Raw genomic sequence first — 23,191 nt, 5'->3', positions numbered from 1 at the left:
CAATGGTAGCTGTAAAAGTGGACTGGTAGATGAGTTTTACAGGTTTTCCCCCACAAAAATATGTCATCCCAGCAGCACTATATCGTAGTGTAATAACTGACATTTTGAGCTATTTATTATATTATTATTATTATGTCTTTTATATATTATTTAAATATATTATTTATTCCAATGTTTGTAGATGGCATGCATACAGTCAGATGGCTCATAATGAGGTTTATCATGTGGGCAGGACGAGCGCAACTGCAAACGAACAATCTTTATGGGCACCTGCACAAATTTCAGTGTCCATCTGTTAGCTATAGTGCACAGATTTGAGCACGGCCCAGTGGAAATGGACAATTCCAAATGCTCGTTAACAAATACGGGGACTTTTCGAAATGAAGCAACCCTAATAACACAGCACTTATGCTGACTTCACATCCTTTTCAGAAGATCTCCCTTTTGTATTGTGCTTTCAAGCAATTTTGGTCGGAACAAAATTAATCTGTTGGGAAATTACATATTTACTTACTCTAATGGAACAAAATAAAGAGCAAAATGATGTGCATTAGGTGTGCAATCAATGATTTATCTTGGTATTTTATCATTTCTGAGCTGCCTCACACAGTTATCAGAAATGTTATCAGTAGAACAGGTTTTCATTTATTCCTTGTGCAGTCCAACTCGGAAAGTTAAGAGTCTCAGGACTCAAAGAAAATACGTTAACACGGTAAACACGGCTTTCATGTGCGTTCCTCTCTTAACTACAATCAATCATAACTCGGCAGCATTAAACCTGTTTATTACCCAATTGAAACCCAAATATTTCAGCCGTTCTTATGATCGATGCTAAAGGCTCTGAAACAAACACTGGACATTGAGCTGCTGCATAAATACATTTTGTATTTAGAGACTTGAAAATTAAAATATTTAGTTATCGCAGGGATATTATTTCTCTCTGTCCAGGTTGATGTGTATGTGTATGTTTGTGTTTCAGTGAAGTCTCAATTAGCTTGAGGGATCTGGTGTGCGTCACCCCTCGTATGAACACACACTCCGCAAGCGGCTAAACACGCTGTCATCCGAGAGATAAAACACAACATGCCCCTGTGTTCTGCCTGGACAGCTGTCCTCTTTCACCTGCGCTTGCTTTCTCTCTTTTCATCTTTCATTATTCTCCATGTTCTTTCCTCACGTCACGTCTACATAACAGTAAGGGTGTGCGACATTGAGGAAAATTATATCTCAATATTTTTGAGATATATTTAATGATAATTAAGACAATATTTTGCTGAGTGTGTTATTGGTACCTTCAGGTTTAGGACTGCCATGGACAGCTGACTCCCAAAGCTTTTGATATTCTTCATATTCTGTGCGTTAGTTCACAGCAGTGAAGTTTAAATAGATACATTGAATATTGAAATATGAAATGAGTTTTGAAAAATGAAGATGACTTAAATATGAAACTAAAACTGCCAGTAGGTGGCGGGAAGTCACTCGTGTGTCTGTGTCGGAAATCACATCTTGAGTAGGTACTTTATAGTATGAATGTGTGTGTAGTACGGATGTAATCTGGACATACTGTCTACATACATGTGTACATTCGCCATGCTGTCATTATCACGTGACCTACCAACGTCAGTTGTGTCGCTTCACTGCCATTGACAAAACCTCTCCTGTGGCCTCATGGGATAGTAAAGTCCCCATCGTAAGCCAATTTTGCCAGAAGTATAGGTTGTACGGATACTTTTGCCCACACTTAAATTAGTTCTGTGAATTTGGACATACTTCTTTAGTCACATACTGTTTTTCACTTACTATATAGTAGGAAAGCATGCAATTTCGAATGCAACCATTGAGTCACTCATTCATCCGATTCGTTCAAACGGCTGATTCATTCATGATTCATTCATTCTTTTCTGTAATCACTCTCGTGGTACTTGGATGTGATACACCGATCGGTCTGTGCAGTGCTGCCGCTTCAAGTCGAATGAGTCATTGAATCAGTTTCTCAACTGATTTATTCAGGAACAAAACTCAGCTGTCGGTTGCTTGAAGATGCAAAACAGTTCTGCTGTGGTTTTGTTTTTAACTATTTTCATAGCAAAAACAGTTAATTGTGCAGCCCTAACCCCTACACAACTGTGTGTTGGTTTGCAAAAATGTATTTCCATCCCTGTCTGTCATTGGTCAGAATTATATACTGTAAGTATAATATTATATACTTCACCTTTAAGTGTGATATTTATTTTTGAATTGGAAGGCTCAGAGAACCCGGAGGTAGGAGGTCGAGTCTGACACATGGTCAGAGGTTGTGTGTCTAGGGTCGAGGCCAAAGTGACCGTTCCTCCAGCTGTCTCTTTATTAATGATTGACAGAGATGAAATAAACACCCTCTTTGTTTCTTGTCCATTATCAGTCCACACATGTACACACACACACACACACACACACACACACACACACACACACACACACACACACACACACACACACACACACACACACACACACACACACACACACAGTTCTGAGTAATATAATATTACTGAAATAAAGAGAGCACACTTTCTTGACTTAAAACAACACAAACACTGCACTTTTTTTAATAATGTCAAATTAAGTTTTACCTTAAAGTACAATTTAAATCCTTATGTTTTAATAATCTTTTGTTGTGCTTTTTAAGAAAGTACACATATTTTGATGTGTTGAATATACTAAAATACTAAATCACATGTAAAGTACTTCCTTATAATTTTAACTGTAGTGTGTTATTCAATATTACATTTAAAATGTATATATGTACTAAATTGCAACTTAAAATAATTACAAATAGATTTAAATGCATTACATACAAATTGAAATAGAAATGAAATTAAGGCATGTTTTAGTTACATTCAGCAGTATACTTTAACCATATTTCAAAAACAATTGTAAGTATTTATGAAATTACATATAAAGATGTACTATAAAGTAGACGAGGGAGACACACACTCATTTACACCGGGTGCTTTAATCTATCTCTTTTGTCTGCTTTCAACCACTTCTGATTTCTTCGATGGGGGGGGGGTCTATTGGCGGGTAAATATATGGACTTTTTCAGATCTTTCAAATCAATCTAATGAACGGAATAATGTCGCGCAATTTACATATGAACATTACCGGAGATGATGGAAAAACATGGAGAGCAGCAGTTTTCATTTCTGTTCTGACAGCCGCAAGACCACGCTTCAACACTGTGAGTGTGTGTTAGAAATTATACTTGGTATGTTTTTCATCTTCAAACCAAACGTGGGTCTCCAGCCAAAGTTTAAATCTCGTCTGGCTATAGCGCTCCCCATAATGTTTATGCATTAAGTCAGTAGGGGGAGAGTAGGCGGCCTTTTGCAGCTGTTCGTCCACATTTGACCACATGAGCGTTTACACTACGAAAGCAATGCAGTCAATGCGTTTTCGACTACCTCTGGAAGTGAGCGAAAGTAGACAAGCTCAAAATGTTTTAGTCCCTGTTTAGACCTGTATTTAGAGTCGTCCACGTGTGATCCGATCGACCAAAATGCATTTTAAAGGTCCCATGACATGGGGTTATTATATTATTTTATAATGTTTCCTGGGTTGCCCTTATAATGTTAGTATGTTTTTTAGATAAAAAATAGTCATAATTTAGAAACAAAAGGCATTTTTCCTAGCCCAGTTTTAGCCTCTGATTTGAACGCTCTGTTTGAAGGGGCGTGTCTGTGTGAGACTTCGGTGTAACCGGCCACTGCTGTGATTGGCTGACATGCTTGCATATGAAATAGCTACTTATTACATGTGAAACTCTCTCGAATACTTTTACTACAGTTATTATACGTTTTTACTATTACAGCTATCGAGATTAACACATCGTCAGAAGTTTTTTAAGTATTTAGATCTATTCCCATCACATAAAATGTTGCCGTGATGAGCATTGGGCAAGCAGATGAGTCTGTTGATCGCGAGAATGAAGATCTTATCATGGCAACGCAGTTTCTGCACTCTCTCTGCTTTCCCCAATGCAAACACAATGCTGTAAATACAGTAAGAGCTTCATGTGCAGTGTAACGTGCGTCATTGATTTCATAACGAGTTTGGCTAGTGTCCAGATAAACTCGATCGCGCTGTGTCCATGAGAAAATGAGCTAGGAAGTATAGGAACGCGTGCGCGCGATTCCTACAAAGATTGTTCTTTGATCGCTTTCTGTATATAATTTATTCACAATTTAAATACGATTATTTTCATCCTACTAAAAGAAACGATGTAAAGTTTATATTTTAGTCACTGGCTTGACTTACTGAGGCATAAACAGCTGTATTGAACGATTTGAGAGAAAGATTACCTGTCTGAACTTGAACAATTACACATCAGAAAGTGTTGCTTAAGCTCGATCGATTTATTTTCAGACGTTCGTCGAAGCCACCTCTATGACCCAAGTTGAGGAAACAGTCGTCGGTGAAATGTTTGCCGCAGACATGCAAAACTTTGGGAAGTTGTGTCGGCGCATTTCCAGAGAAAATGAAATGAATCCACTGGTTCTTCTGGAGCTTGGAGGAAGGAACTAAAAAAAGGCTTCGGTGTTCATTTGTACATCCAATTATTGAGCAATTATTATGCTTCACTTGCTCAAAAGCCATGATATCTCCCGTGGACAAACTAAAATCGCGCGCACGCGTTCCTACTTCCTAGCTCATTTTCTCATGTGGGAAATATTCTCTGGGCGGGCAGAGCAGAGAAAGGGGAGGTAACATTTCCTCCGTATGACGTCATACGGAGGAGATTCAAGATCAGCCCGATTGAGCTTCCACTTTTTCAAAGGCAGAGAAAGATAGCAAAAGCTCGATTTACACCGATTGAAATTTCTAGAAATTTGGGGACCATATAAAGGCTAGGGGAACTCATATTAATGTTAAAAAACCTCAAAAAGTGAAAATTTCATGTCATGGGACCTTTAATACAGGTGTAAACAGCCTTAGTGGGTCAAAAAAGTATAGACGTAGTCAAGTCAAGTCACCTTCATTTATACAGCGCTTTTAACAATATGGACTGTTTCAAAGCAGCTTTATAGTGATACTAGGAAATTAAAGTAACATAGATTGTTTTGGCTTTACAGCAGCTCTAGAATAACGTTATTGTCCAGCTAAACTTAGTTTTGATTGATTCACTTCCGTTGCAAAGATTATTAGATTATTAGTTATGAACTTAAGAGCCGTAAACACAACACCGTTCTAACAGAAAACCCTTAATGCGATCCAGCCCGCTCATCCACACAACAACAATGCCTGTATATATATATATATATATATATATATATATATATATATATATATATATATATATATATATATATATTAAGTGCGTCTGCCACTCTAGAGAAAACTTATGACTAGGGTAATTTCAGAGAATCAGGAGATTTAAGAAAAAGTCTAAATTTTCTCTCTTTTCAGTCACTTTGCTGTCAAGGAGAAATTATGAGACAAAGAGATGTTTTAGGAGTTTATGTACCTAAACAAATTGTATGTGGCCATGTGGAGGCGGATGAGATAAAAGTGCCTCAATGCAATCTAGCTGAGCAATTTCATTTTGCTGTGTGCGTGTTTGCATGCGTCACTGTGTGTCAAAATAAGCTGATAGAAATGTTTACTATAAATGTATACTAAAAAATATTTACTGTATATGTAATACGGGAACATCTGGATGGTGTCAAAGACTCACGTCACGTGTCCACCTCACACAGTTCCTCTGCTGCAAAAGAACAGACTGGAGTTGGCACGGTGTCTCTATTAAATATATCTAGTGGAACAAACATCAAGATCACCCAAATAGATGCAAGAGTAAAAACAGCCACAATCAATGTTACAAAATATTTCCTAAATTCATACAGTTAATTAAGAAGTAATTCGGTGAAAAATTTGCCCGCTGTCATCATTTATTTACTGTACTCCAAACCTGTATGACTTTCTTTCATTTGTGGAACACAAAGCCTCTCAGTGAACAATTGGAATATAACTGAATAATGTCTCAGTTACGTATGTAACCCTCGTTCCCTGAGGAGGGACCGGAGACGTTACGTCAGTGACTGATGAAATGGGGGTTTCGCTTAGAGTTATCACCTTCGAGTTCTAGAAAACTAGCCAATGATAAAACAATGCAATGGGTCTGCGGAATTTGCATAGCACAACTCCGCCCCACCACGTGGGTATAAAAGGAGCAGCGCGGCAATCTCGCATTATGTTATGTTGGGGAGCCGAGACTGAACTCCCGGTTGTTCCAGCAGTACAGTGGTTGTGGCAGGGGGACGTACCGTCTCTATTCCCTCCTCAGGGAAAGAGGGTTACATACGTAACCGAGACGCTCCCTTTCGTTCAGTCACTCCGAGTTACGTCAGTGACGAAATGGGAGTCCCAATTCAATCATCCCACAGTGTCTGTCTTCCAGTGCCCTGCGCAAGTCTGAGCTCCCTGTCTTGAGACTAGCACGGACGAAGGGACCAAGGTACACTGGGTGGCATATCCTGAGAAAATAGATCCTCTGCACGGGGGAGAGTTTGCTCTTTTCCCAGTTGACCCGAAGGCCCAGACGGGCGAGGTGCCGGACCACCAGGTCCATGTGTTCGCAAACCTGCTCTTGAGAGTGAGCTAGAATCAGCCAGTCGTCGAGATAGTTCAGGATGCGAACCCCGTTTTGCCGGCACAAGGGCTGCCTCGACGACTTTTGTGAAGACATGAGGAGACAGGGCTAGCCCGAATGGGATTACCGTGTACTGATATGCCTGCCCCTCGAAAGCAAACCGGTCTGTGTCGAGGAAGAATGCAGACATGAAAGTACGTGTCCTTCAGGTCAATCGCTGCAAACCAATCCAACGGATGAACACATTCGAAAATGGGTTTGGCTGTCAACAGCTTGAATGGAAGCCTGTGAAGGGTTCGGTTCAAGATGCGCAGGTCCAGGATTGGCCGTAACCCACCGCTCTTCTAAAATCTAAAATATTATTGCTGACCCCAAACTTTTTGAACTGTAATAGACGTGTATTCTGCCTGCTAACGAACAGTTTTGTCTCATGAAATCTGTTTCGCCATGATAATGTATGTGATTTAGTGAATATTTAAGAATCTCAGCTATTTCACTTTTGATATTGGGAGTGTTAATTTTGTGTGTGCGTGCGCTTGCGTGTGCGTGCGCTTGCAGCAGTGTTTTTTTCTTCTTTGCACTGGTGCATCCTGTGCAAAACTTGTGTTGACTGCACTAACATGATACGGCTCGCCTCTAACCCAACTCCCACACACATCCTCACTGTCTCTCTCTCTTTCTCTCTCTCTCTCTCTCTCTCTCTGTCTCTCACTTTACTCTCATAGCATGTACAAATCTCTCCACTCATCCCCACATCCTCCCTCCATTTCCTGCTTTAATCTGGTTTTGATGGAACAGCCGTTATGCTGTCATTAGAACTGGGCCTAATATCAGTCATTTCAGCCTCAGCACAACCCTCACAGGGCTCATGTTCACTTAGATACTGTGCTGTTTCCTCTGCTGGTGCCACATACTCAGCATTTATTCGGCTAATCCTGACCATGTGTTCTTGTTTATTTCCATTAGTATCATTACTGATAAGTAGGCTTTCGCAGGTGGTGTGCAAACCTAATGAAGCATGAAATCACTGACACTAATTTATTGTATGTATTCTATATAGTATGCACATGGATGTATTTTTTAATACAACAGAATTACATCTGAACTTGACCGTGTGATCATCATGCATTTTTGTTTTATGGAAAAAAAGCAGCTTTGACATTTTGACAATATCTTTTTTGTTCCACTGGGGACATTCTAATGGGTTTTTGAGCTTCATGAGAGTGTGCAAATAATGACTGAACCTTTAGTTTTGGCTTTTTGGCTTTCAAAATCCACTTGGTTCAAATGGGCATAAAACACACACATTTGCAACATGGTGGATTAATCTGATTATTTAAAAACACCAGCGTTAGCCAAAATAATGTATTTTTTTTAAATAATTTAGTAATAAACTGCTAAAACATATTGATATACAATTTAGCTTATATTCAACTTTCTCAAAAATTCTCAACAATAAACCTTCTCTATTTTAGTTTAAAAATATAGATTATGTATAAACAAGCAAAAGGAAAAAAAGTATTCTGGTCCTGCTTATATAGTTGGATTCTTTGTGATAAATTCCTAGTTTTTACTTATTTATAAGTGTTGGGAAATGATTGGGAGAAATTGGAACACTTATTATTGTTATAAAGACTCTGCTTTTTCAGAAAATGTGTTTACTCTAGAACATTAAGTTGACTCTTAAAAATATTGCATTGAGTATAGAGGCCAGAGAAGATTATTGAAGATGTTCCTTTGCTTTGCTGCTGAAACCTCATTTTCTTTTTTGGATGGTCCTTACAGATAGACTTGGAGCCAGAGGGGAAGGTCTTTGTCATTATTGACTTGTCCGGATCATCCAGTGAAGGTAAGACATCCTTGTAAACTTTCTGTGATCGCATTACCTGTCATTTAAAGACTGCTTGAATCATGTCCCTGTTAACCATTATACCTAATACAAGATTTCTTATAATATATATCTGACACAGTATACTCACTGGACCGTTTGAAATAAAAAGTAATAAAGTGATAGTGACAGACACAATGTATGTGGCATCAGGCCTCCTATATGCATTTATTTTTTAAATAAAATGTACACATTGAACACTCAAAGCTGAAAATGCCATAGTTCTATTAACATATGGCATTGTTTGAAATGCAGACTTCTGCAGAGTCTGTGCAGCTGCTCTTTCTGGAAATCATATGAAGAGCTGCAACTTTCTGCTCTTAATGTTGCCTCCAGTGTTGCTGGATTTAGAAGAAAAAAAAACACTGTTGTGTGATCATTGGACCCAGATCCAGTGTGGCATTGATTCCACTCAGATAACCTCCCAGATGTGCCTCTATCACGAACACTCGCTACGGCCCAACTCCTATAATACCCCTGCCTTCCCTGGATACACATCAGAGATGGCCCACTTCAAGAGCTCCTTCATCCTCTCGGCTCAACTCCTGCTCCTGGAGGCAGAACATATGATCACTTGCCTCTCACTCTGATCTAGATGCTGCATATCAAACATCTCCTCGTGTCTACACAGACCTTGTGTCAGTGGTGGAATGGCACAGTTTGCAAAACTGTTAGCCAGGAATTTCTCCAGGAATAGTCATACGAAGAGAGGCAAGCAATTGACCGTTCGCAAAACCCCACCCTAGAACGGTTCTCGTCCAATCCTAGCTCAGCAACTGTAACTAAGGAGAAGGCCCTCCGTCAAACTTAAGCCCGAACCCGGCCCGTACCCGAAATAACTTAACCTGACCCGACCCGAACATTACGGTTATATTTTAAGCCCGACCCAAGATCCGTTTCTCACCTTTTTTTTTTTTTTTTTTTTTTTCATATGTATTTTATGATTGCTTGCAACTATAATTAACTTCAAAACAAAGTTTGCGCAGTTGCACAACTATTTACACAAATATATCCTTCTCAGTAGGCTGAGTTATGAATGAAGAGAACAGCATCGAGAGTTGATGGTTTCAGCGCGTCCTCTGATTGCAGTGTTGTGACTGAAATAGCGCGCGCGGGAGCACATGCGCAAAACAGTTTTGTAAAATGATATATGATCAAATAAAAATGATTGATATATCATTTTACAAAACTGTTTTGTGAATGTGCTCCCGTGCGCTATTCTGTCTATACTTTCTGTCGTGCACTGGAGGATATGTCTGCTTCATTATTCCAAAAACAATCACTTAATGTATGGAGCTCAACCCAGCCATGTGTCTGGTTCTCAATTGTTTGACGGGCGTAGTAACAATAACTAAGGGGCGTGGCTTTTGCGAACGGTCAATTGTCATGTTTTGGAAAGGCATATGTTGTATTTCGAACGGTTATTCCGGAGATAAGATGCTTATCAAGCATCATAGCTAGCATAACCGAAAGAGGTTTAATAAATCTGGAAAGAGTTAACCGTTAGCATTCCTATTCATGTCAATGCCAGTAGCTCTGGTGTTATGCGAGTCCCACAATATATTAACAAAGCTAAACATGGTTAAACTAAACATTTCGCTCCATAAAAAAAAAAAAAAAAATTAGCCTTCGGTTAGCAAGCTAACTGCTTTATCCCAAAGTATACTTGGGCTTTTACTTGTACTCTTTAAGTTTTACAATGTACATTTCATTATCAGCAGTATGTACATTAGTGTACATGCACAGATAATTTTTTTTCTAACCACACATACTCTGTACTCTCAGCTTGCACATGCAACTTGTCCAGAAAGTGGCAACACTGGCCCAACCCTTTGTTTCACAGTCACTGCTGAAATATCCAGCATTACTGGTCACCACTATAAGTTATGTGTTGCATGCTGAGACTAGCATGGGATGCTGGTTGTTGGTTTTCTGGTCCCCCGCATGAGGAGCGTGAGTGCTGGTAGACCAGCTACACCAGATTGGTTTTTGCTTGAGATCAGCATGACTATGCTCTGGTCCAGCAGTTAGACCAGCACTATACCAGCTCTAACCAACATAAACTAGCCTGGACCAAGATGGAGTTCATGTTGCTTATTCTTGATTTTTTTTTAGCCAGGATGAAAAAAAAAAAACTATTAGTGAGTGCTTGACAAGCGCTTGTGTTAAGGGGGTTAAGAGATACACACAACTCTAGGTTAATCGACTCTTTATATCACATACATTTTGGAGTTAATTGGTGCACACACTGGACAAAAATGAAACTTGAGCATGTGTCAAATGTTATCAAATGCGTACAACATGCACTTCAGGGTTCAGCTGTCAATGCGGCCATCTATTATTGTTGCAGTCTCCAGTAGTCTCTTCCTCAGTATCATCCTTTTTTTTTTTTACCATGAAACAATTGCCAGGGGGAAAACTGTAGCCCAGACCAGTGTTGCCATCTTGTGGAACAATTAATTGCAAAAGATTCACTGCACATGTGGTACACGTGGCAAAGGGTTAGAAAAAATGGCCATGTACGTACAGTATGTGTGTGTACCATACGGATGAAGAAATCTGTCATGCACACTGTACACATACGCTAGTGTACGCATAAAAATGAAGTATACTTTGAGCCTTAGCTGCAACTTTGCATTAGTCGACTCTTTAAAGGAACGGGTAAAAAAAAGTGTGTGTTTTGTTTCTGTCACTCTCATTCTGTTTCAGACTGTTTTAATTGGACACGTATTCATTTTACTGGGAAACAGTCTACGTGACTCATATTTCATTGCGTTTAATCGCCGTTTGCATCAGGAAGTTCATACTTAACATTTTGTTTTCATGAAAGTTGGATGACTCTTCAAAGAGTGGCAGAGACGATGTGTTTATCAGCAGTTGCAGAATTGTAGTTCATTCTTCTCAGAGTCTGGTCTGATGTTAAAGATATTGATGATAAACCACAATAGATATTGAAGAAGAGACACAAAACATGAATGTCATGGTTAAAGGGCCTTGAAGTGTGTTGTGCATCGTACGTTTTGCAGATGCCAATCTGTTTTGCAAACTGCCATTCTGCAGTTTACAAGTGTAAATCTGATCTGTGCATGCGTCAGCTCCACATTGGCATTGGTTCTTCTGAACAGATGGACAGGCGGCTTTGACTGATTTTGGGTTTTGTCCCTCATGGTTTGGGATGTTTAAAATTGATCTCAAGGCATCTTTCATGCTCAGTACTGTACTGAAGTGAACAGAAGTTTACACGGTCGGTCCAGTGCCAGGGACTTTTTACAGTGTGACAGTAGAGGGATCTAGGAGTCTTGTACTCGCCTCAAATACCCACAGGCTTTGAGCAGATTTGAGCTAGCTAAAATACGTCTTAGTCAAGCACAAGATAAAATAAAATGCTTGTTTGACCGATGAGCTGAAGTTTGCATTTTCCAGCCAAGTTGACCAGGTAATTGTACTTTTGCCATTTGTGGGCTCACCATTTCAGGCTATGTTTGTGGGTCCATATACCAGCCCGATCTCATCCTTGGGCGTCATATACTGACGCTTTTGACAAATCGTCTACATCCAACGCACATGGCACCCTTTAGCGTCAATATGAGACGCAGATAGATATGGGCCAGAAGGCGCCTCCTAGCGGTCTAACCCTAACCCTACCCCAGACCTAAACCCAACCATAACCGAACAAAGCTCTGTGCGTGTCATATTGACGCTAAAGGGTGCCATGTGCGTTAGATGTAGACGATTTGTCAAAAGCGTCAGTATATGACGTCCAAGGATGAGAATGCGTTGCATATACTGTTGTCATGTTGTTGATTGAGAAACCAGATCGTAAAAAGTAAACAAGTTTGTCAAGTGAATTTTTTTAAAACACTATTATGTGAAGAAGACTGAAGTTGATCATTCATTAATTTCTGTGGAAATCAAACCTTTCAGCAAGTTTAAAGTGTGTTAACAACACAGACCTATGATATTTTTTGATCCCAAATTAAGCATTGTCATCAATTTTAGACGTTGCTGCGGAGACTGAATTTGACCCTTGCGATTGTGTATTACAGGGCCTTTTTTTTTTTTTTTTTTACAAAACTCTTCAACATTAAAATATATATTTTTGTGTTATGTACCTACCTAGTCAGCAAATTTTTAAATGTCTGTTTTGCCATGAAAATTTGATGTTACATGAGGAGCTGCTACTTCAGTGTAGTCATGTGCTTTAATGTTTGTGCTACAAATGTGATATGGCCATGTGCCTTTTTGACCACTGCCCAAAACCACTGAAAGTGGTCTGAGTGATCGGAACACAGAACGTTCTGCACTCTTTTATCTGTGTTTAGCGTCAAGTTTCTTCTAATCCTTAAACACTACGTTTTAAACTCTGTTACATAAATTGTCATGCACTGTTTATGCTACGGACATAAATGATACTTTATATTACAGTATGCTGCTTGTTGAGAAGCAATCAGACCCCAATTTTGCCCCAGTGGACCTGGAACCCTAGCCATATCTAAATACCCGAATAAAATAGAGACTTTTGAAAACACAAGCAATCTGTGCTTTTTGTTTTCTCCTCCAAAAACACAGGTTTTCGTTTCCTTGGAACTGTAATTGGGAGAAATGCCTCTTCGGGCATTTACTTTTTTGGAAGTGGCTTGCCAGTGTTTGAATGTGCATATCGACATGTTATTGCAGTGGTTTTCAGTTTGTGGGTCGTGGCCCAAAAATGGGTTACGTTTATTCTAATAGGGTCACAGACAGGGAAAAACAAAGCTAAATGCAAATAATAAAATGCAACTAACCCTATATTCATGCAGAGTTAGGATAGCACGATAAGTAGAAATACAACACTGTTAAAAGGGTTGGAGAAAAAAGAAAGTAAAATCACCACAAATAGGTTAGCTGTTGTCACGGACTTGGACTCTTATTTTGTAGGGGTGTAATGGTATACAGAAGTCACGGTTCGGAATGGTATACAGAAGTCACGTACCTCAGTTTGGGGGTCACGGTTAGATACGAGTTCGGTACAATGAGAAAAATGGTCACACTTTAGTTTAGGATCAAATTCTCAAGATTAACTATTAACTATGACTTTTGCCTCAGTAAACACCTAATTACTGCTTATTAATAGTTAGTAAGGTAGTTGTTAAATTTAGGTATGGGGTAGGATTAAGGGATATAGAAAAAGGTAATGCAGAATAAGGCATTAATATGTGCTCTATAAGTAATAATAAACAGCCAATATCCTAGTAATATGCATGCTAATAAGCAACTAGTCAATAGTGAGAATTGGACCCTAAACTAAAGTGTTACCAGAAAAAAAGCATCAAATCCACAATGCTAGGTTTCTTTTCATTTATTTTGAACAGACAGTAGTGCAAATTACAGTTTGTTCCACCTAGTGGCATTGTGTCCCCCCTGGAGCAATTGGTACAGGACAGCCTCCTCCTTTAGGCAGTTAACAGAATTAACTCTTGCATAGGTCATATTTTTTTGCAGGGTTGATAAAAACTAAAAGGTACAGTATTTGGTCACAATCAGCTACAAAAATGAAAAACATCTCATGTAAAATTAGACGAGGTAGGAGTGTTACAATTTGCTCCACTTAAACTATACTTAAACATTCAAAGCTTAAGCCCAACCCTATACTTAATTGTCCACGTTTCGCTCTGTTTCGTGCACAGCCTTTCACAGTACACACCTTTTTCCGGGAGCGCAGAAAGATGCATCTAGTGGAATTTGGTTTCAAGCGTTCAATGCGCTGTTCTTCTTCTGCTCTTTTTCCTGTCGTGCCATTTAGCAAACTTCGTTGCATTACCAGTGAGGATGTGGATCGTCTGTGTGGATCGTCTGTGACTGACTGTATATGTTGTGTGACTGAATGCACCAAACCCAAACCGTGACATCTGTACCTTGGTTTGGGACGAATACAAGTACCGTTACACCCCTATTATTTTGATTATGCCATGTTTTGTTTAGTTCATGTTTCTCTGCTCCGTTCAGTTTTGCTTACTGATTATCTCCTCGTTTGTTTCTATGTTTGCGAATAATCATCACCTGTCAGTCATTTGGTTCGTCTTGTATTTAAACTCCCTGTTTTGTTCAGTCCCTTGTCAATTCTCATTTTAGTTTATGTGGTTTGCATTTTTGGGATGGATGCTCCAGCAACAGCTTGCGAGCCGGAGACTTCCACCGAGTCTGTCCCGTAGCCAGGGCCAGACTGACTCCTTAGTCCCGGAGTCGATGCAAGCTGCCCAGTCCATCTCAGCGGACTTCTTCCAATGTTCCCATCACAACTTCCTGGTCCCATCCCCTGCACTGGGTGCGTCTAATCCCCTGAATCTGTCGGCTCCGCTGGAGTGGTCCAGCTCCGGCTCTGCCCCGCCGCACGCTCTATGCATCTCTTCATCTCCGCCGCAGGCTTCCCCTCCACCAGCTGAGTCCCCGGCTGCACTTGGGTATCCAGGCCCATGTCTCCACCTCGGCCTGTCAGCCCGGCTCTGCGTTCCCTCGTCTCCACCGTTCCCCATCTGCCCATGGACTCCTCCGGGCTCCTTTGTCCCTCCGGATCAATCTCAGTCGGTCATCGCTCAGCTTCCACCACAGACTTCCGGGTCTCCAGGCTGCGCGTCGACCCTCCACCCCTTTCCCTCCACTGGGCTCCCCCCTTCCTCTGATTTTCCCCTCGTTCATGCTCGCTCTATCATCACCCCGGTCAATTGAGTCCCCATCTTTGCCTCGGTCCCGAGGCCACTCTGGCTCCACCATGTCTGTGTCTTTCTCCACTGACTCCTCCTCATCCTTGTCCATTACCAGCTCTGCGTCCTCCTCCAAAGCCCCCTGCCTCCCTCTGCAGTTGGATGTTTAGTTATGGCGTGAGGACGTGCCTTCCAGGAGGGGGTACTACTGTCATGGACTCTTATTTTGATATTCTGTTGAGTTTTGCTTAGTTCCTGTTTCTCTGCGCCATTCTGTTTTCCTGTCAGTCATTTGGTTTGTATGTAAACTCGCTGTTTTGTTCAGTCCCTTGTCGGTTCTCATTTCAATTAATGTGGTTTGCGTTTTTGCCTGCGTGTTTATTATTGGAATAAAGTATTTGTTTATTAACTCTATCACCATGCGCACGGCAGACCATAACTGTAACAGCTGTAGGAGCATGAAATTCAATATATATTTTAAAACAGGGGAAATTTCAATTCCCCATGTAGTCTGTGTCATACTAATATTTGTGTATGTTGTACTGTATGTACAGTTAATATATGCAGGTAATATTACAAATTTTAAGGGCACTTTTGTTTTCTTTTGTATGATAAAATATGTTGGTACTATATTGCATGGCCATTTAATGTGCAGTGTAAAACCTGGGTCCTGAAGCAACACTAGTTAAGAACCACAGTGTTAGTGCTCAACTAAAAGTTGTTCTTTTGAGTCGCATGCCTGCAGTACCCCGAGCACGACCACAGAGACTCAGCAGCTGATAAATCAGTAACGACAGGAGGAAAAACAGTGAACAAAACCTAGTGGTCAGGCTAATCCCTAATGTTGTGGAATCTTTTGAAGATCACACAGCTGTCTGAACTAGACACACACACACATGCGGAGTGGTGCTGTTCTGTTTGGCTAAGGGACACAGGTGGAATCGGAGTGGATTTCATGGAGGGCGTTGATGGAGAGATCCAGACTGGCTCAAATACTTGCCACATATGGAACAAAGAGAGAATATTAGATTTAAAATATTTAGGCCTAAATTTCAAATTTCATGATGTAATTTTAACAGCGGATTCGGGTGACATTAGAGCTGATCCGCACATCTCAAATAGTTATGTATTGCTGTCACCTGTCTAGTTTAGTTCTTTTGTTCTATGTATTTATACCGCTAGTTTAGTTCGGTCCTTTATCGTTTCTCGTTTGCTTTATGTGTGGCTTACATTACGCCACGGACCCCGCACTGTGCTGTGGAGCCAGAGCCAGCCACCATGTCCTTCACAGAGCCAAAACCGGGGACCATGTCTGTCCAGCTCCTCAGGCCATTCCCGAGCCAGGAGCGGAAACTAAACTTCCTTGGTTACAGATTATGTCCTCGTTTGTTTCTATAGTTACATATTGCTGTCACCTGTGTCTTGTTTAGTTCCTTTTTTTGACCAATGTATTTATACCTCAAGTTTAGTTCAGTCCCTTGTCGGTTCTTGTTTTCTTTATATGTGGTTTACATTACTTATTCCTGTTTGCAGTGATCTCCTGAGTGTTTTGTTTGAGAATAAAGACTGTTGTGTTTAGAAATTCCTTCGTGTCTGTGCATGTCGCAAACCACATGCTGACACTATCTTTATACGGATTACTGTTAACAAATTTCTTAAAAGATGACGACAGTAAAACACAAGGTACACACTGAATAATTCATAATAACAATGGTAACATAAACCATAATAAAACATATTAAACTCGCATAATAAAGAAATTTTAACAATTTAAAGTAAATATTTCTGATCTGGGAGTGCAAGGATTTTATTAGTCACACTCAAACAATGATACACTTGGTGTCTTAATAGAGTTCAACCATGGTTTGATGTTTATTACAAACACACTGTAAAATTAAAAAGAAATGTAGGCTACTTACCTGTGTTGCCTCAGAGGACAAAATGCTTGGCATTGCTGTATCTTCCAATAAAAACAAAGAGAAAACGGCAGCATGTTGAGAATAATTCACAAAACAGTCTGTTGTGAAATATGCAGAACAAACGAAAACTTTATCTTTCAGTCATTCAGGCATGCCATTAAAAGTAAACTTCAGCCTTGCATTTGTAATGCTCAGATCTTTAGGAATGCTATACAAACTTTTTGGAGTTGCAGTTTCTTTACATCCACTGACAGAACAAATTCTGAGTTTGACGGTCTTACTCGCCATCTTTATCCAACAGCTCTAGTCTTGTGATTGATGGACAAGACATGAGTTGACATTAGGATTCTCTTGAATTCAAATCTGGGTGTTTCAGAAGGGTTGCAAATTATATTTATATTTTAAAACTGTTAGTTTTGAGTTCTGAAACCGTTTGTGTTTATCGTAGAGTAAGAGTGCACTCTTATATGTGTAAATATCAAGAACATTTTGATTTTCCATTTCATGAGCCCTTTAAATTTAGGCCTAAATATGTTTTGGAGTGTATTATACAAACAATTATAAAACAATTATTAAGTGTCTCCAAACACATTCACGGGAACTGTTTGAAAGAGCAACCTCAAAGCAACAGTTTTTCTCTGGAGAAGTTTTTTTTTAAACATCAAATGAAAAAATTTGAGAATAATTGTTTCAGGAAAAAGAAACTAAAGCAAAAATATCCAAATGTCAATATGAAGGTAGGAGTTGCAGAGTTCCGTGTGTGTGTGTGTGTGTGTGTGTGTGTGTGTGTGTGTGTGTGTGTGTGTGTGTGTGTGTGTGTGTGTGTGTGTGTGTGTGTGTGTGTGTGTGTGTGTGTGTGTGTGTGTGTGTGTGTGTGTGTGTGTGTGTGTGTGTGTGTGTGTGTGTGTGTGTGTGTGTGTGTGTGTGTGTGTGTGTGTGTGTGTGTGTGTGTGTGTTTAAGGAGACTGGCTGGCTGACTGCCTTGCGTCAGTCCTGCTTAACATCAGCGGTCCTCACAAAAACATACACACACACACACACGCTGAGTACTAAGACACCCGACCAGAGACGGGCTGGAGACACAAGTGCATGTGAGTCACACAGGAGTCAGACAAAGACAGCAGTTCACAGTCCATCATGATGATCTTTCAATCGGGTCATACCCCAATGAGAAATGTAGCCATCACAGCTCTGATTCTCTCTGTGCTCATCATAACTGCCCGGCAGTGCTGCGTGCAACTGCGTAATAATACATACTGCAGACAGTCATTTGCATTCAGTGCACAAACAGTCCAAAATTAACACCCACCAAGTGCTAGTAAAAATTGGCTGTTGTTGTTACCCACCAGTTGGCTGGTAGATTTATTAGGAATGGCAATATCACATTTAAAAATGATAACAATAAAACATTTGCTGTGACCTTCAAGTTAGGAATTTTCTACTCAGGAAAATAACATATATTTATGTAGGTTGCCTAAAGTTTTTTTTTTTTTTCTCTCCATGTGATGACAAGTATGTGTAATATTTCTCACATTAAGTCACTAAAACTAAATTCACAATGTAGTGGCAGATGCCGTGAGATTTTGACACTGCACGTGCGGCCTGTTTACACAAAGTGCTGTGTAAGTGTTTGTTCAGACTAACACTAACATTTGCTTGCCATCATTCTTTTTTTTTTTGTTACGATGAGTTGTATTTCTGCCACCTACTGTCAGAAAGTGAATTTGCAAAAGCCTTTCTGACGTTTTTATTTTATTTTATGCATCGATCTGAACAGAAAAATTGCATGTGAAAATTGGACCTAGCAGTTCTGTTGTTATGAATGGACTTTGACACAACTGGCCTCATTCACCAATCATAAGTTGCGCATTTTTGTGCGCAGAATGCAGCATTTCAGCCAGATTCAAAACAGGTGCACATAAACTTTTGTTGAGTCAGTTATTTATTACATTGCATTTCTAGTATATATTAAAAAATTGCGTAACAAATTGCTTTTTTAAGGCCATTGTCAAGTTTGGCTGTAATGATGAAGCGCACACAACAAAAGGAATAGGGATCAAAAACAGTCTCTAATAAATCCTAACTCAACCACATCAACATTGATGATACCGGACACTGAACAGAAAGAACTCGAGGCTTAAAAATACACATGGAACATAATCACGGAGAACAGAAACAGATGTGTGGAAACTAATAAACAGCCAGGAAAACTAACTAGGAACTTAGGCAAACAGAAACAGAGCAAACGGAGTGAAAATTAAACCAAAAACAGAACATACAGAACAGAATATACACGTTACAGCCATCTGGAGAATGTGATTTTTGTGTACATGTAGTTTCAGTTGGTTAAAAATTTTGTTGTAAATTCACAATACATTTTTAGCAAGATCTTATTCATGAATCATCAACTCTGCATACATTTGATTTAATGAATTTTGAATGAATAAGACGCAATGACCTGCGTTTTTTTTAAATATTAAATAATGCAGAATACATAATCCAGTTAACATGATATGGCTGGTAACTTTTCTCAGTTCACTTAATCTGATATTTTTAAATGATGGATCCTCAGGGAGCTTTTCTGCCTCTTTTACTCTGTGTGTTTCTGTATTGAATGTAAGAAAAACAGACATGTCCTTTCTCTCTGCCAACTCATGTTTAGTATTCAAAGTGCTGAGTCATTATGCATTCCAGATGTACGCTGCAGTGTGTGTGTGTGTGTGTGTGTGTGTGTGTGTGTGTGTGTGTGTGAGTGTGTGAGTGTGAGTGTGAGTGTGTGTTATCTAATCTCTTTATGTGAAATCTGCTTCACCGCCTGAAAAGTCAGAGAGGGGGAATTAGCGCTCAATGGTCTTGATTTTGAAAAGAGATCTTTTGTACACAAAACTCAGATGTCTCCTTTGAAAGAAGTGGCAAGTGACTGAAGTCGTTCACAATGGGGGATTGAAAGACAATAAAAATAATCATAATGTCTCTCTCATAGTAATCCAGCGGCTGTCTGTTTTGGATTTTAGATTGAGAGACTTGGTAACACCTGTAGCTTTCAACGAAGGGATGGATCACAATGGGTGACTAATCGACCAGCAACCAACTTTGATTAGTATGACAGACTAGTTTATCTAGAAGTTTTGATGTTTTAATTTGCTAGCATATAAAAAAATAAATGAGGCACAACATATATGTAGATGCATTAGGGTTAAATGCCTACGGGGGGTTATTGCTGTTCTCCCTGCTCTTAGGCTGCATGGATGAGCAGGGAGTTATTGCCCAGAACAGAACCATACCGCCAATTGCTTACAAAAAACTGTAAGCAATTGCCAATCGAATTTGACAATAGTGGTCCTGACAGCCTAAATGTATTTAGTGCCACTTTAATGCTAGATAAAAGTATTACATTCTCTTTTAAATTAATCTTACTGACCCCAAACTTTTGAACAGCAGTGTAAGCAACTAAATGTTGTAAATGTGGACGATATGTCCCTCTCATGCATTAAGGGATCAAATGTGAATTATTTTTGTTCCTTTCTGTTGGACTGGCAGTGTTCCCGGATAGACTAAACAGCTTGTTTAGTCAACTGACATGGTTTGCAGTTTCATGCTGCTCAGCTTTTATATCTGTATCAAGGGTGATGAATACCTGAAAAGTTTAATTTATGGATGCAGATTTGTCTATATTTATTTGTTATGCTGTGGGACAATACAAAGCAAAAGCAGGTTTAGTGTATGAGGGTTTGCTGAGTGTGCACACTTACTCCCCCTGTACTCCACCTGACAGCTCACTAAAATACATCCTCAGTCACGTGCCTCCCTGCTGTGTTTGCAGGCTTTGTTTGTGCTCTCGTTCTTATGTCACCTCTGTAGTGTCCCCTGGTTTGATGTTTTTATCTCACGGGGTCTTTCAGACAACTTTGAAGTTTACAGTTCATTAATCATATACAGATGTTTTATCTCTCTTTTACCTTCTCTCACATCCATCCAGAAGGTGAATTATTCAAAGATTAACTCTCCAAAACAGTGAAACAAAAAAGGAGATGTTATGTAGAATGTCTGAGCTTCTCTTTTTCATACAAGGACAGTGGATGGGGATTTCTACTGTCCAACTCTAATAAAAAATATAAAAAAACACTATAAGAACAGTCCATTTGAATTACACTCTATATTACAAGTCTTCTGAAGTCACAAGATTTCAAGTCTTCTTTGAGCAGGGGATGTTGGTTAGTTAGGATGGTTAGTAGGGTTAGTTGGGATGTTAGCAGACTTCCCCGGCCAGGGGAGTGTCCCATGGCGGCGTTGATGGAGGGAAGAGCCATGGAGGAATACTGATGAGGGCCACCATAGGGATGAGAGGAAACAATAAAGACAAGATGGAGCCCACCTTGCAGCCGATGAGCCAAGGTGGACAGATGACGCAATCTAGGTGGCCGCGGTGGAGCCGCAGCGATGACCCCCTCAGAACGAGGTGGGGATCCAGAGGTCGGAGGGCGAGTTGGAGCGACCGAGGGCGGAGGTGGAGTCAGAGGTAGGGCGGAGCAGGCCGCAGCCAAAAAGGCCAGAGCGACGGGTCGAGGCAGATTGTAGCGCACAGAGGCTGGGGGCGGAGCCTTTAGCTCCTAATGCCCAGGAGGAGATGGGGCTCCCAATAGGTTTGAGGTGGTTCCTCGCTGCTGAGACGGTGATAACTGGCTGGCACTATTGCTTGGAGACTGGCGAAAAGACTGAAGACCAATGCTAAAAAAAAGAAGGCAATTTTAATTTGTCTGGAGAGGTAGTGGGAGAGGGGGGCTGGGCAGGGCCAGCGAGACCAGCAAAAGACAGACTGATATGATCCTCGGTCGCTCTTGGGGGCGTGGGCTACATCGTGGCTCGCTGTCTCCGTTCCGTTCAGGTCGCCAATCCTTGTCGTCTGGGTGGTTCTGGCTGGGCACTGGATGGGGACTGGATGGGGAGCACCCACTCCACATATGTCGCAAAGCTCCCTCGAGGAACATTTAAAGGACTTTTTGGATCTCGCCCATCCAACCACCTTCACGGACAACTACCGATCTCAATGCCACCTTATACTTGCACAGTTGTCCGGGAAGGTGGTTTGATGGGCGAGATCCAAAAAGTCCTTTAAATGTTCCTCGAGGGAGCATTCTCCCTGCTCAAGGTACAAGAGTTTAACTGCTGGAAAGTCCATAATGCTAGGAGGGGTGACAACAGAACAAAAATATTGAACACGGAAAAAAAGAAAAGAAAATCTCACAAACTACACGTATTTACTTTTGTTGGTCTGGTGTTCTGTCACGGGGGTGGTTGTATAAACACACGCGAAGATGAAGATGAAGGCAAATAGATAATATTTAATAAATCCAATGGGTAAAAAACAGAGCAACATAAAACACATCCACTATAGATGACACCAGACACTAAACTGACAGAAAACTAAACTTATATACAGGTGATGATGATGGTGATTGATGATTGCACAGCTGAACATGATAAGTGGATTACTTTTACGATCTCTTAATGAACTTTTTGAAGCGTTAAAGTGTCAGTTGTGTAGCTGTCAATGGAAGGACAGAAAGGTCTCCGATTTCATCCCAAAAATATCCATTTGTGTTCCGAAGATTCAAAATTCGAATTTGAAATTCGAAAGAGTCTCACGACTTTGGAACGACATGAGGTTGAGTAATTAATGACAAAATATTCATTTTGGGGAGAACTATATATCCCTTTTAATTACAAATAATATCCTGACACCTGTTACCTGAAGCTGTTGAATGCTGATTTTATAGTTGTTTGACACTTGTAGTTCTTTAAAGACTGATCACTGAGCATGTTTTCACTAGGTCAAAGAGTCCTTTGAGCTGCACTGATATATGAGTCCACTTTTAATTGTACTGGACCTGTGTTAAAGTCCTGTGAAATGGGGTCCTTGGGAAAAGTTAGGTGTGAAAGACTGGAGACATTCTGGTCTACAAGAAGAAGAAGGAATTTATAGCTTATCTCAACTGCTCGATTGTTATATCTTTGAAAAATGTGAACTATATTACTACTTGATTGTTATTGTTGAAAAATGTAAATTATCTTATCA

At 40.1% G+C, this 23,191-nt stretch overlaps 1 protein-coding gene across 1 annotated transcript in view; it reads left to right on the top strand.

Moving 5' to 3' along the window:
• prkceb (protein kinase C, epsilon b) overlaps window positions 1-23,191 on the top strand; it is a 104,271-nt gene that overhangs the window by 23,426 nt on the left and 57,654 nt on the right. Inside the window, exon 2 of the mRNA XM_079635718.1 lies at window positions 8,414-8,477. Coding sequence (XP_079491844.1) covers window positions 8,414-8,477 — 64 coding nt within the window. The remainder of the gene's footprint in view (window positions 1-8,413; window positions 8,478-23,191) is intronic.

The sequence above is a fragment of the Phoxinus phoxinus genome (genome assembly GCF_949152265.1).
Source record: "Phoxinus phoxinus genome assembly, chromosome: 14".
In the NCBI taxonomy this organism is placed as follows: domain Eukaryota; kingdom Metazoa; phylum Chordata; class Actinopteri; order Cypriniformes; family Leuciscidae; genus Phoxinus; species Phoxinus phoxinus.
Note: the sequence above shows the minus strand (reverse complement) of the source record. Positions and strands in the feature narration are given on the sequence as shown.